Source organism: Artibeus jamaicensis, unplaced genomic scaffold, assembly GCF_021234435.1.
Source record: "Artibeus jamaicensis isolate MK-2021 breed Jamaican fruit bat unplaced genomic scaffold, CSHL_Jam_final contig_465, whole genome shotgun sequence".
Lineage (NCBI taxonomy): Eukaryota > Metazoa > Chordata > Mammalia > Chiroptera > Phyllostomidae > Artibeus > Artibeus jamaicensis.
In genome coordinates, this window is record NW_026521843.1 from 30,624,404 (window position 1) to 30,640,156 (window position 15,753).

Consider the following 15,753-nt stretch of genomic DNA (forward strand, 5'->3'; position numbering starts at 1 on the left):
CTGCCTGGGAACCACAGAGTCACTGGTTAGATTCCCAGTCAGGGCACATGCCCGGGTTTTGGGCCAGGTCCCCAGCAGGGGGTGCGTGAGAGGCAACCACACATTGATGTTTCTCTCCCTCTTTCTCCCTGCCTTCCCCCTCTCAAAAAAGAAATAAAATCTTTTAAAAAACCATATAATGTTGAAAATAAAGATGAATATTTATGGAAAAGGACATACAAGTTACTTTTAGAGTATATGTACAATCTCCTTGGGCTAAAACAATATTTAAAAGTATGTAATTTAAGTAGTGTCCACAATGATATGTTTTATTTTTTTCTTTTGTTTCAATTTCTGCTTTTTGTTTACTCAGTTGTTTTGGTTCCGGGATTTATGTATGAATGACAAAGTTTATTGAATATATACATACCAACATGTCTAATAAGTATTCTCTCACATCACTGAGATAGGTTCTGGAACCCTAGCCTACAAGAGAAAGGACTGCATCTGAATAAAGAAATGTAACTAGTTATGGAGTAAGAATATAAGAAATGTGAAAAGCATATTACAGAGAAGTGATATTTGTAAAGTTTGTAATCTTTTATAAACTTATTTAGTATCATTGCACAATGGCACGAAGACTGAAAGGCTAAATGTGTAGAGAGTAGTTATGACTGTATATTTAATAAAATGTCAAGGAAAAGTTATGTTAATCAGAGAATGGAAAACAGTGTTATATTTATATAATGGAATCCTACTTGGCAATGAAAAGGAGTGAACTACTGATTTAGACAATAACATGGATGAATAGCAAAAACATTGTGCTAAGTTAAAGAAGTCTTATACAAAACAGTATATACTGTATTATTCCATTTATATGAAGTTCTACAATAGATGAAACTAATCTATGGGGGGATATCAGAATTACTGTTACCTCTGGGAAGCAGGGGTGAGGAAATAACTAGGGAGGGGCATGAGGGAACTTTCTGAGGGAAATAGTGTTCTATATCCTCCTAGAGGTTTTGGGTCACATGGGTGTACTCATTTCTCAAAACTCATTAAAATGGTATGCTTAGGATATGTCCATTTTACCATATAGAAATCTAACCCGAAAATGTAAACCAGTGTCGAATCTTGGTCAATGCTGAGCGTGCTGAAGGGTTTTGAGATGACAAGTACTAATATCTGCAACTTACTTTAAAATGCACCAGAAATGATGGGTAGATAAATAGTGGATAGATAATTATATAATTGGTAATGACACCACTATAGTAAAATGTTGACTTTAATATATGGGTGTGTACTATATAATTCTTTCAACTTTTCTGTATGTTTGAAAATATTCACAATAAAATTTGGGGGATAATTTAAGGAACTTTAAACCCATGAAATAAGCCTTTGAATGACTGTGATTTGCTGATTGGGAAGCTGGGGTTCTGAATCAGAACTTTGAGTTTGGATTTTATTAGTTGAATATTTTATTAGTTTTGAGAACTTGGAGAAATTGTAATAGGTTTCCTGTACTACGAAATGTGAATAATGGTATATGCATCATAGAGTTTTATGAACATTAAATGAGTTAACATATATAAAATACTTATTGTTTAGCATAACATATGATAAGCTTTCCATAACATTTATTTTTAAAAGTTGGAGGAACATACAAAAATACTGCAATTAAAAATACAATTTCTTTGTCCTATATGAATTCTGATAGATTAAAATATTTTCTAGCCAATATTGGATATACAAGTATATTTCTTTACCACCATCCAAAGGATAGAAAGCATGAAAGTTAAGTATTTTTAAATATTTAAGTATTTCCTTTTACTTAGGTAAATAAAAAGATGGGACCCTTGAAAGGAAAAAAAAAAACCATTTTTGTCCTTAGAGATTTTGAAACTTCAGTGTAATTTAGCACATTTATTGCATACCATTGCCAAGATCCTGAACTTTAAGAGACAGGAAAACAACAGTGAGATCAGTTCCTACCCATAAGGAGTCTCCATTCTGTTTACTATCTCATTGGTCTTGAGAGGCTAAACACTGAATCAAGAAAATAGGCTGCAAAGTGCCTTTAAATGCTTAACTTACATTAAATGTTACATAATAGAACCTAGACAGGGGATGAATGAAAGTCTCTGTAATAGCACTATCCAAAAGAACTTTCTCTGATGCTGAAAATGTTCTGTATCTGTATTGTCCAATACAGTAACCACTGGGCACCTGAGGCTGCTGAGCATTTGAAATGTGGCTGGTGCAACTGAGGAACTACATTTATAATTTAATTTAATTTAAATTTAGCTACATGTGGCTAGTGGCTACCAGATGGAACAGTGAAGCTCTAGAGTGTGTTTCTCAAGCTATCTGAAGAAAAGGATGAGTTATTTTAAATTCCAAATTTGTTGCAGCCCAATATTTTTGTAAAATGCGATAAAAACGTGCTACAAAGATGAAATGAGAAAAAATCAAAGACTTGTAAAATGCCACCTATTTTTTTAACACTAGAGTCAACAGACATAAAATTACTGTCAAAATTACTATAAAAGTTTCCAACACTCTTATTTTCTGTATCATATATCATCATATACCAATGACTAGTAGTTTGTGGACTGGTTAATGGTCATGGACTATACTTTGAACTAGGTCTAAGTCTTTCTTTGCCTGACATGCCTAAGAATAAATAACTTCCTAAAGCCAACTCTTTGTTAAAAGTGGTACAAATAATGTTTTACATATTTAGGTATAGTTCAATAATGTGGTTACTGATAGAACAGTTAACACTCTTTACAACAAGTTTCATCAACTGTATATTGACAGTGCAATGTGGTCAGTTTCAAAGTGGACTGGGAAGGCTTATTTGATTCAGTGAAGCCATTTTTGCAGTTGGAGGTATAAGCTAAGAAATCCTTTTTTCTATGAAGTTCAGCCCGATGTCTACAGCAGCCAAATTTGCTCAGCAACAGAAAGAAATCCCTCCGGAATGCCTTTGTGAAAATCGCATACAGAAATGGATTGGCGCAAGAATTGACAGGATAAAAAAGAACCAGTAAAACTTTAGAGTTGGTTACTGTGATAAGGGGCACTTTGAAGGCAGCTGAGATGGCAAAAAAAGAGATTGGTGCCATGCAGGTGAAATCAGTGAAGACGAGAACTGCCATTTTCTTAGCGATCTTTGTATCTTTGTTGGTAGCCATCAGCTCTGGATTTTGAACTGCAAAATAAATTTTAATATAGCAAGCACAAATGATGATGAAGGCCACCACATTGAGTATCAGAATGGTTAATATGTAGACTTGTGAGAGAGTGGTTTCCACATCCATGGGGAGGCAAATGCTAACCTTCCTGTAATTGCTTACACCCACCAGGGGCAATATAGCAATTAGAGTAGCAAAGAGCCATCCTCCGAGCATGATCAGAATGGCGTGTCTTAATCGTAGCTTGTGGTCCAGCTGAACAGCGTAGGTGATGGTGTGCCATCTTTCTAGTGTGATGACCGTGAGGGTGTAGACAGAAAGTTCACTTGAAAATACAGTGAAGAAGCCAGCAGCACTACACCCACGTCCTGTCTGCCAGTCTATGGCATGGTTATAATACTGGCCTTTGGTTTGGAAATCAACCGAGGCAATGAGCAGCAGATAGAGCCCCATGCAGAAGTCTGCAAAGGAGAGATTGCACATGAGAAAACGGGGCACTGTCAGTTTATAACGACTGGTCAGGAGAACAAAGAGGACAGTCATGTTTCCCATGATGGCTAGGATATTAATCAGCCAAATCAAGACCCTAAGGAAGTCATAGCCCATAATATCTTCACAGGGATTAAAAGCATCTGGTTCAGGAGAACATCGGACTGTCTTGGGTGAGCAGATATCATGGTCATAATCCCAGCCTCTCGGTTCACTCTCAGCAAAGATGGCAGAATAACTGTAAGAAGAATATTTAGGCTCAATGTAAACTTAAGGGATTTCTATGATTCCGATTTTTAAAAAAGAATTTAACAGTCATCCTTAGTGTTTTTTTAAAGCCTAAGAAACAAAAGGGAAACAAAGCCACAATAGTCTCGGTCTTAGATTTATTTGTTAAATTATCCAAGAACTCTGAATTGATGTAGGAGTTTAAGAAGGAAATAAAAAACCATTTAGACTTTTTTTATATATAAATTGTATACATTGATGCAAAGACTTAATGAAACTGCTAACAGAGGATGATTTTCTTTGGAAAACAAATTTAGAGATGACAAAGTATGCTTGCTAAATCAAAGAGAATCCTTTCTTGGCATTTTCTTAGTTATTTATCTCATTCAGTTGCCACCCAAACTGCTGTGAAGCCATTTGTGGTAGAATGCAAATGGGATTGGAAGGCTCACACTGCTGAATGTAGTCAGCTAGCGCTGCACTGGCTTGGACCGTAGTCCCTGCTAACTGAATAGCCCCGAGAGGAACAGAAACCAAGGAATGGATTGCTAGAGCCCTAGAGGCAGAGGAAGAACATAGTCATGGACAGTAGGAAGAAATTGTGAAAATAGATACTTGTTAGTAGGGGCGCAAAGGAAATTTAGGGAGTGGATTGAATAGGGACTCTGTCCTGAGTAAAGAAACAGTCCCACCTCTGCCACGCCCTTCCTCCCAGCCCCCTTGCTACTGTTTGAGGTCAGGTGTTCATCTCTTAAGGGACAATTACATCTGTTTTCTTGCTGGCATCTTTCCTCCCGTTTTGCCATCCCAGTCCATCTGTACAGAATGGCCTTTCTTAAGTACATCTCTGTGCCTCACATTCTTCTTTTGCCATGTAAGAATAATGGTCCTGTCTTCCTTGCTAGGGTCGTGCTAAGGATTAAATGCATTAACACATGTAGAATGTTTAGGATAAATCCTGACATATTAAGTGCTCAGTGAATATTAGGGATTCTTATAATTATCTTGCAAATGCTCTGTGAAACTAACTGTCCTTTCGGTCACATAAAGTGACTAGTGGCTCTCAGAATAAGTTCTACTGTTTCATCCTGTGTGCTGTTTCTCCTTCCCTTCCTCTCATCTTTCTGATGAATTCCTCCTCATCCTTAAAGAGAAGCTTCTCCTTCTTGATTTTACACCTTCAAGTAGTTTATTACCCCTTCCGTCTGCTATGGTTGTGCTTAGGCACCACTGTAACTGTTAAACTGTATTGTCATTATGTTGCATATGATGCATATCCATCTTCTTTAATATTTATTAGCTCCTTGAAGGCAGGGGACTAGATTTTATTTATTTCTGAAATCTCAGTGCCTCACACAGTTTGGGCTCAGAATATCCATTCGATAAATGTGTGTGGAATGAACAAAGCAGAGTAATCCTGGCTCTGAGAGGAATTGCGAGGACAGAAGGACAGTCACTGCATACGGTATGATGCATGCAGGCTCAACAGATTTTCTCTCTGCCCACAGTCCACTACTGTAATCTTGGGTGCCAGAGATTATTGGGTGTAATGTTTTTTTGTCAGGACCATTACAATTACGTGTTTTACCTGATGGTTCCTCACACATTCAAAGAGTATTTCTCTCTACTTTCACAGCTTAAGCTTTTCATGTTCTATATAAGGAGGTGTGTACCTAATTTAGTGAGTGGATGGAATGATGTATTTGAGCAATACAGTTACTGAAGGGGAGGAAGAACACAGATTTAACAAAAAGAAAATGGATCCATGACCCAGGATTTAAAAAGGTGCTGGGAGTCATAGAAACCGATTTGGAATGGTGGAGGGACGGCTGTGACGCACAGGAGACTGCAGCGGAACCTCACCTGCTTTGTTCTTAAACATAAGGAGCACATTCGTTGGTCCTCATTTCATGCACATTGATCTAATGATCTATTTTTAATCTTTAAAGAGATAAAGTGGTTATAAACGATGAAAGAAAATAGGTTATTTCTTCACATGAGAAAGGTCTTTCAGAACATCTCATTGAACCCTTCATTTTATTGGTAAGGAAACCAGAATTAAAGCAGGTAAGTGGCTTGCCTAAAATCCTTCGGGATCAGGCATTAGTGGCATCTCAAGGTCCTCATACCCGTAGTCCAGGGGCCTTTCCTCTGTTCACCATTTTCTCGTCAGTGTTTGTCAAAGCATGGGCCTCGAACCCCTTCCATCAGAATCACCAGGGTGTTTGGAAAATACAGATTCCTGGCTTTACTTCAAATCCTGAGATTTACTTTCTAGGGATAGAGCCCAGACATCTGCATTTTAAGCAAGCCTGCTGGATGATTACTACAAAATAAAGACTTTATTAAATCAAGTGAAAACTTTCCAACTGTTGCTGCCTTAGTTTTCCTTATTCCTTTTCCCTTATCAAATCTACTTCAGCTTCTAGAAGCACTCATTCAAATTTCTAAAACTTCTGCCGGGATTTCTGAATAAATTTAGTATCGATAAGAGGTCAGGCATATCCTCTCTCCCACTCCCCTGGTCCTGTGTCCTTCTTTTTCTTTTTCGCACCACTGGGTATATATCTAGCAACTTTCTCCTTGGTGATTTATCTTCAGGCCAAATACCCATCTGCTGCTACTTACATTTGTGTCCTGGGATGGCTCCTGAGGGCAGCAGCGTGCTTACTGACAAAACCCAGCCTGGAGCCGTGGTTAGTACTGAAGCCTTAGGCAGGGAATGTGAATGGACTCACATAGGCTTAACAATATTGAGTCAGAGGAAGGACAAGCAGTAGTACCACTGCTCCAGTCACTATGAACAAAGAAAGGAGAAAAGACTAGACAGAATTTTAGGAAAACAATGGGGCCAGCCCTAGCAGTGAGAATACCACAGTGTCTTGGGAAGAGCAGGGAAGGCTCAGTGGCTGCCTCTAGAATGTCTAAATTCTAGAGACTCAGGAAGAGCAATCTGGAGGGAAGGGGCGGGAGGGGATTTATCATAAAAATGATTTTTCAGGAAGCACACTTTTTTAAGTTAAATTAGATATTTTAGGTAGTTTTGGAGATGCTGGAGATTAGGGGATTTGTTTTAAAGCAGTGTTAGCAAACTTTAAGATTTTGTACTCATTCGGGAAGGCTTGCAGTGGGGGCTCATGAGGATTATTGAGAGGGAGCTCAAGTCTCCCCATCCCCCAAACCACCCCTTGGTGCTACCATTGATTGTACCCTGAAGTGGCTTCCTGTTGAGATAAAAAGCCATACAACTGCAAAAGAGTGATGTGGGAGGAGACTGGTGGGAGGTCCGTGGGGGACTGGCGGGAAGGAAAGGGACACTGGAGGCCAGATGGGGACGGACCTAATGAAAAAGAAAAGGAGGATCCAGGATATAATTTTTTTCAGCAATAGCTCTCATAGTTCTGAAAGCCAAAGAATATTTCTGCTGTCCCTTAGAGATGAGGAAAAAAGGCTCAGGAAAGGTAATTCCTGTCCAGGAATACCCGGCATTACAGGAGCATTTCTGCCAAGGATTCACGTCCAACTCTGAGGAGACTGGGAGCCCAGGGTCCTTCCATCATGCTCCCCTGCTGCCTTTACGTAACTTGTGGCTTTGATAGGGGGAAAAGAAGAAAGAAGATACATAAGAGGGAATGGAGATTGGCAGAATTTCTTAGAAGGGCATCTGGTTTTGTAGCCTGAAGGACACATGGGGGGAATGATAAAATTCCTAAATCGCAGTAAGTGTGACATTGGGGACACCAGGGTTATTGTTTGAGGCACGCTTTTTTCTTTTGTTACATTTGAAGGTATGTGAGATGCTGAGGCAACCAGGAAAAATGTTAAAAAGATCAGTCAGTAGAACAGGGTGGGATAGTCAGCTCCCACCTGGTGTATATTAGTGATAACATTAAGGCTGAGTAATAGCTCCAGAACAGAGTGGTCAAGGTGGCCTAAGTCTCTTTAAAGGAAGTGACTACTTCTAGAAGCTGCGTTGCCATCAGTTAATCTTTGTGGGATGTTGGCCATATGACTAGTGAAAATTCCTACAAATGAAATTATCATTTAAAGAAGCCCTTAATGACATTAAAATACTTGCAAGTGTAACTTGAATTTCTGAGGAGAATTCAGTAGAATGAACATGTAGGTACTTACTTAGAAAGGTTTTTTTTTTCTTTAACAAGTCGAATGAGATACCTGATCAACTGGATGCCACTTGCAAAGAAAAGTTCTGACTTTAAAGCTATTAAAAATGCTTTGCAAACACTCTCCCCCCAACCAAGAAAAGAAAGAAAACCATTGCCACTGATAATAATAAGGGGCACACAGAATGAGATACGGTGCCCTGAGATTCTTTGCATGCAAATACTTACAGCGTTTTATTGTTCCGTTTCCATGCTGTGCTTTCACATTGTTTGGAAAAGTTTTCGAAAATGGAAAATAAAAAATTCTGCCTGAAAGAGAAGAGGAGGGGAAAAAAAGCAGTTGAGCTTTTGGTCTTTAAACTAAATTTGATCATGTCAGTTAATGCTTTGTTCATCCAAATTCTTTACCTATTACACCAACTTTGTGTTCTGTACCATTGTCCTAACTGAAATGCTTCCTGGGGAGAGAGTACAGGTTTCTGAATTGTCATTAGAGTGCGTCAAGCTTTGATAAAGTGCTTCTGAATGTTAAGTGGTTTGTGCAGGCTCTAGAGAGGAAAAAACCTTAAATTTGTCATATTGAATCATGGGTTTTTCAGGGCTCATTAAAAGCCATCTTTATGGTGTATTAAGGTTTGCTCCTCACCACTCTCCTCACTCTCTTTGAATTGTAACTGGGAATCTTTTTTGTAGGGATTGGAAGATATTGGACCTGACATCATTATGTGAATTTTCTGCCTTTTTTTCAGTGACGTGCAGAAATAGATGTAGTTGCTCCCTTTTCCTTCATCTTTCCCTTTAAGCCTTTAGTCAATAAAAAGGGGGGAAACGCCAAGGAATGAAAAGCAGGTCTGTACTTGTATTCCCAAAATGACACCCATGGGAGGAACAAAGGAAGAGCTGACGAAGAAATAGAAGAAAGGGGAGCAGGCTGTGAGAACCTCAGCGTTGCCTAAGGAGGAGAGGAGAAATGAGGCAATGCGAGCCAGGCATTCCCCTACATTAACAAGACAGTTCCTTTTAGGAATGACTTTATACAGAAGCAGGGAAGTGGAGAATATATCAGAACTATTTGACCTGCTGGACTCACTTTAAAAAAATCAATCAGCTTGTTATTTGGGGTGAGGATTACACATCCTGAAATTTGGGTCAAATTGTGTGTGTGCGTGTGTGAAAGAGAGGGAGAAAGCGAGAAGATGGGGTCTCTAATCTGACACTAAGAGACTCTGTGTGAACCAATCTACAGTTAACAGGACATGTGGTTGTTTATGTCCTTCAGATAATAGCACTGGGTTCCGTCTGCTCTATCTTTTTTGAAATTTTAATCAGAGATAGCAAGGAGGTCTTTGGGGCCCTGTGCCCAGGCAGCTGCGAGCATTATCCAGACTTAGCAGCTGCAAGGCAGAGGGGTGACCAGGGATTGCACAAACATCCCACTGGTCCAGCTTCAGGCTCTGCATCCTCACGAACATCCAAGGTTTTGAGCTTTAGGGATATGGAAGGAATCAGTTAATCCCAATTGAGACAAACCCTGTGTGACTACGTTCCCATTACACTTTGATACTGGCCCACAATTGCATAATCCACTGCCCCCCAGCCCCCCACTTTTTTATACCTAGAGACAGTCTCTCTAACCAGCTGGAATAAAAAGCCCCTGAACTACAGTTTTTGAAGGCCAGTAATTTCAGAAGGGACGTGACCTCTTTGCTACAAAAATGGTGTCCAGAACCTGTATCTGTACTGTTCTTCTGGTTGGTCTCTCACCAGCCTTGCTCACTTCCAACCCAGCCTATGCCCTGCTGCTGGAGTGATATTTTACAAAAGAAAATCTGAGCCATTTTGCTTTAAATTCTTCAGTGGTGGCCCATCCTCTGAACAACTTGGCCTGGCACTCAGAGCTCATCACAACCCACCTCTCCCTGGCTTCCTCTCCTCATTCACCTTCTTCCATGTACCCAGAAGTCTTCTGGCTCCAGTTTTTCTGGATCGCACTGTCTCTTGCCTTTGTGCTTTCACAGGAACTATTTTGCCTTTTTGGCATGCTTTTCCCCACACCTGTCTAGCCCACCTGTTCTTCAAGGCTCAGCAGAAGTCACTTTCTCAGGAAGCCTTGCATAAGCCCTACTGCCATTTAGAAACTCTTCCTCTGTGCTCCCAACCAGCCAACCAACCAACCATGAAATGAAACAGAGTAAAATAGACGAGGCAATTTCAGAACATACTACACGTAAAAAGTTAAGTATTGCTTTGCTTTATGTCAGTTACATATGTGATGTGAACTGGGTTGCAGTGTAAAAAAGGTATTTTTTACTATGCATCTCAGGAAAAAAAAGTGTAGAAAACAATGCTTGGAGGAAAGAATGAAACGCTGTATACCCGGCCATTCCATTGTGAAGTGAAATGGATCCATTGAATCAGTAAGACGCCCCTCAGTGGACACAAACCAGCCAGGAGCTTCTGCCCTTTTTCTTCCCTAAGCTGAGCTTGGGGAGCTAGGATTTTTGTCTGAAACCGAAGATGGTCTTCTGCTGCAAGAGAAATAGCTTAAACAAAAAACTTCTTCTGTAGGTTTTTTGGGGTCTATTTTCAGTTAAAGATTTAGACATTAGGTAAAATTTGCCCTCTTGAGGCCACTCTCCCACCTCTTTAGAAATTACACCATCTGTTAAGGATTAGAACTAATTGATCTTCGAAATGCCAGTTTTGTATTCATGTTGCACTTCTATTATAGCCTAATAATTTGAGGCTATAATTCAATTAGCTCAAGATAGGGTACAAAGGTCTTTTAGCTGCAGGGTAAGTTGACTATTTGGAATCGGTTTTCAGGGGGGAGCCAGGATGGTTCATTTGTTTCCTGTCTGTCTGAAAAGGGTCTAGGAGACAGGGAGTGAAAAGGCGGGGAGCTGTCGGCCAGCTGACTGTTTTGATGTCTGAGTTTCTGCCACAGCTTGGCAGGCTTTACCTTTTGTTTTTTTACTTACTTTTTTGCTGGCAAGTTTCTAAAAGCACAGCAGTGGCTGGGGTAAGTCAATATGGCATCCTGGAGATTGGTAAATTTTTCTCTGGATGGCAATTTTTTCAGATAATAGGATGATGTGGCAATTAGCTTCTGGATGGACTCCAGCCCATAGCTAGGTAGGGTCTGCAGTTTGGTGGAAGAAATATCCCTGAAAAATAAAAGGGAGAGAGGCTTTTTATTTACTTATTTCATACATTTATTTGATTCATAGAATGAAACACCCTCTGAACAATAGCACCATTCTGGGTTCTGAGGAATCTTTTCTCCATCTTGCCTTTCCCCTAATTTTGCATTTTAGTTACTACTGTCATTAAGATGGAAATTCAAAAGAGCTAGGCTGTGTTTTTTTCTTATAGGCACCCCATTATTCTTTTCAAGGTTGAGTATAACTCCTTGTACCTGCCATACACTCACTAGCATTTCTCTCTCTTCTCCTGGCTCCTTTCTCCCTCCCTCTCCCTCTCCCCACTTAGCAGAAGTGAAATAACTGCCTGCTTTGTGAGACAGCAGGCACATGCAGTGACATCAGCTTTTGTGCTCTACCCCAGGGGGAATACTCAGGGCTTCAGATGCCTTGTCTTTGATTGATCAAGCCCTGCAGGGTAGGTTTCCAGGAAGCACAGGCTGGTTATATTACTAAGAGCTGCCGTGCGATGTTAGTCATCATCTGCCTGGGAAGCAGAATGCGCATCTGTGAAGGCAAACTGGATTCAGCAGGTCAAAGCGAGTGAACTCGGACATGCAGGCAGAACTGTGTGGAAAGCTCAGGTTTCGTAAACACAGCCTTGAACTCCTTGGTTTTTCTAGACTTGAGGCCATGTCCAAGAAAACTCCAAACAAGTTAATTGTGTGGGGAAAGAGCCATCAGTGGAAATTCAAAAATTCCGCCCATCTTCTAAGTGGCTGCTGCTGCTGCCCCATGAAGCTTCCCCAAGCATCGCAGCTGCCTCCCCTGCACACGAGGTGCCCTTCACAGTTAATGTTACAGGTTGAATCGGGTCTCCCCAGGTCTATATGTTGAAGTCCCAACCCCCAGGACCTCAGAATGTGACATTATTTGGAAATAGGGTCTTTGTAGAGGTAATCAAGTTAAAATGAGTTCATTAGGATGGGCCTTAATCCAGTATGACTGGTATACTTATAAAAAAGAGGGAAAATTGGAGATGACACACACACACACACACACACACACACACACACACACACACAGAATGCCGTGTAGAGATCGGAATTATTCTGCCACATCCAGAAGGAACTATCAGCAGTAAGAAGAGACTTGGGGGACAGACCCTTCCCTCATGGCCCTCAGTAGGAACCAACCCTGCTGACACCTTGATTTCAGACCTCCAGCCTCCAGAACTGAGAGACAGTTGATTTCCGTGGTTTAAGACACCCAGCTGTGGGACTTGGTTCCAGCAGCCCTAGAGGCTGATGCCCCACAGTGCAGGCTGGGGCGACGTGGCTGGACTCCCTAAGCAGGCCAGTTGGGGTGCGCTGGGCGGTGTGCCCTGGGCGGGGAGAGGAGGCAGCAGTACTGTACTCACAAGATGGCAGGCCCCGTGGCCCCCTGGAAGGCTCCAGTGTGCATCTTCCTCAGGCGGGCATTTCCCTTCAGGTCCCTGTGGGGAAGGACAGCGTGGTCTTAGTAGAGTCTGCACCTCCTGTGTAACCAGTCATAGCTGTGTGCACTCAGGTTTGGACCAGCCTATGCGTGGTGCTCAGGCTTAGAGGGCGTGAGGTGGGAGTGTAGGTAAAGTGGAAAAAGACACTCCAGTGCTTGGCGAAATTGTGAAACGGTGAGTGTGTGTTTGGCCCCACCTTTCCTCTGTCACATCCCCTACTCGATGGAACCCTTTGTCCTGCAACTGAAGTTCTCACCGCTCCTGTCCAGGAGTTATGGACGATTACTATCGGACAGCTGGGGGATGATGAAAATGCTGCTCCAGTGTTCAAGGCTGAAGAGTTGACGTGTAGCCTGCCCTGTGTCAAGGCTCTCAGCTGTCCTGACCTTGGAGGTCTCAGAATTTACTAGTGATATACTGAGGTTTGCAAATGTACTTAAAAAAGTAGGGTTCATTCAAAGTTACTCCTTTCATCATGCTAATTGCACTCTTTTTTTTTTTCCCAAATATGCATTTCTATGTGGGTGAGAAAGGGGAGAAAGTACAGGCTGTGCAGAAAATTGTCCCATAACCTGAGTGCCCTGCTGTTCTGTGCTGTGTGTGTGATTATCACCAGGTGTGCATGTTATGGAAACAAAAGGGTTTAGGGCCATGGCTCTTAAGCCTGTGGCAGAAGCCCAAAGCTGCTAAGGCAGTGGCCACCGGGGGGCTTCTGTTCCCTTTGACTCAAAGCAGCTTAAGGTGAACTGCTCAGGAACAGCTCAGGCTGGCCCTGCAGAATTGCCTCCTGCCTGGGCCCAGATGCTGGCATCTCCAAACACAGGTTCTTCTCTGTGTGGACAAGGGAGCTGGGAGAGGAGTCCCTGGGTGCAGACTTGCCAGTTTTCTTTTCAGCACTTTCTTTTTACAAGAGAAGGGTGGTGACTCAAAGAGCATTCCAGAAACCGTGGACACTGGGCACAGTACGCATCCATTGTTGGTGTGACTTTGAGCATGGCCACGTGATTCTTCTGCATCATGTTACAGCATGGCTGATGCACCGAGACCCAGGGCCCTTCCCCTGCAGGGTGCCTAGGTACTTACTGGGCTCCTCTAGTGGCATTACCTCTTCTCCAGCATCTGTCTGCGTGTCTCCGTAGCACACCTGCCAGTTAACAACTGCAGACGCCCCTGCATCTCCCTCCCTGGGTAACTCTCTTCCACATGCTTCTACTCCACGTTCTCCTTGGAATCCCTAAGCTCTTTAATCAGAACGCACCTGCCAGTCTCACATTGTCTCATCCTCCGGGTATATTTCCATTTGCAAAAAGATGAGGTTGTCAGAGACAATTGCCGTTTAAAATCTAAATCAAAAGAATTTTTTCTTCCGGAGCTTCCATGGCTCTTGTTCCTGATTTGGTTTGTTTCAATTATGTTCAGTTATGGTCACAAATCATTGAAACTGGGCTCCGTGAACAGATAATCCTCATGTCAGCCAGGTCAAATTAATTTTTCAAATTTTATGACAGTAATTTGCAAGTTATATTAAAACCTTGGATCTTTCTATATACTGATGACTCTGCATTGTGCAACTTGGTCAAAAATAAATCAAATTTGTCTGCCACATTTTTCCTGGGTGTCACTTTTGGGAACCTTCCCAGGTGACATGGTCCTCCAGGGGTAAGCAGCACAGGCAAGATGACCTTTTGAAGCACCGCAGGAGAACCACCAGGTGCCACCCAAAGCCTTCCTCACCGAGTGCTCTGGGAAGGATGAGACTGACTCTCAGGCCCCGGGAGGTGTCTGAGGGCAACTTCTAGTGCTGCTTCTCCCCACCCTGTCCTGCCGTAGTAAGTAGTGTGAGAACTTGGCAGAGCTTTGGTGTCACTGTTCTGAACAACTTCAGACAGGCTTATTTATGAGGAAAGTGTCAAGCGCTGGGCTGAATGTAGATTTTGAAAATTTTGCTTGACAATCTTGAAAACTCCTCCTCCTTCTGTGCTTAGATCCTTCCATGGGTCTTCTTGTCTTTAGGAGACAATTTGGACTCCTTTCCACGGCCTCTTTGTTCTGCGTGATGCGCTCCTGCTCCATTTGCAGGTCTGTCTCACACCAGTCTTCTCCTTGCTGGTGGCCCTCCAGCACACTGGCCTCCTCTTAATTACTGGAGCTGGTAAACTTCTTCCCCTGCCCCCAACTCAGGACCTTTGCCTATGCTGTTGCTTCTTCCCGAGGCACACTTTTCTTCGTTATCGCCATGGTGGACTCCTTGTCATCTTTTAGGCTCGGCCTACATATCATATTCTTGTTGGGGCGATGACCTAGCCTACAGTCAGTCATCCCTCTGTACTCTCACAGGTCACAGTGATAAGTTTTCTTCATAGTATACAGGGTCTGGCAGAAGTAACGCCACTGAGTGTGGTTGGTAGGGCACGTGAATATACTGCATGAGATGGACAGCAATTTGAACATGTCACCCGAAATGCTATATGGTGTGCTTGAGTGTGGAATTGGTATGTTACAGAATGACATGCTTATGATTTTGTAATAAAAGATTTGGTGTAGATTACCAGTTCATTGAAAGGGGTGTTATTTGTGCTGGACCCTGTATATCACCTGCAAGAATTAATTTACCTTTTTGTCTGTCTTTTATGCTAGAACAGAAACTTCACGAGGGCAGGGACTATTTCTACTCTACCATTGCGACCCAGTACTTAATATAGTGCCTAATCAATTGGTGATGCTTAATATAATATGTACTGACTGAGTAAGTGAGTGAAATTGATTTGTGTTCTTGGTTCTCACTTTTCCCCAGTGAAGGGTGGAGGCCACAGAGTCTTGACTAATTGTACTTTTTGAAGCCCACACCCATTCTGGTTTCTCTGAAGCAGCTGAGATGCTGCTGGCCCAGGCCCTTCCTCCTGCAGTCCTGTCTCCCTGACCTCCCAAAGGATGCACTCTGCTGTTTTCCTTCCGCCTGTTTGCTTTCGCTTGGCTTCTCTTCCCCCTGTCTTGTTTCCCCTCAGTTTTATAGTCAGTCCTCTGATCCCCCCCTTGTCCAGGTGACCTCAGTCACAAAGGACTTCAGCTGCCCCTCTATTCAGATAACGCTGATG

General features: G+C 42.2%; 1 protein-coding gene across 1 annotated transcript in view; it reads right to left on the bottom strand.

The window, feature by feature from the left end:
* Positions 1-2,756: 2,756 nt before the first annotated feature.
* Positions 2,757-15,753, bottom strand: part of LHCGR (luteinizing hormone/choriogonadotropin receptor) — a 51,613-nt gene continuing 38,616 nt past the window's right edge. Inside the window, exons 8-11 of the mRNA XM_037161240.2 lie at positions 12,581-12,655; positions 10,999-11,184; positions 8,246-8,326; positions 2,757-3,903 (exon numbers count right to left, since the gene is read on the bottom strand). Of these exons, the coding sequence (XP_037017135.2) occupies positions 2,757-3,903; positions 8,246-8,326; positions 10,999-11,184; positions 12,581-12,655 (1,489 nt within the window). The remainder of the gene's footprint in view (positions 3,904-8,245; positions 8,327-10,998; positions 11,185-12,580; positions 12,656-15,753) is intronic.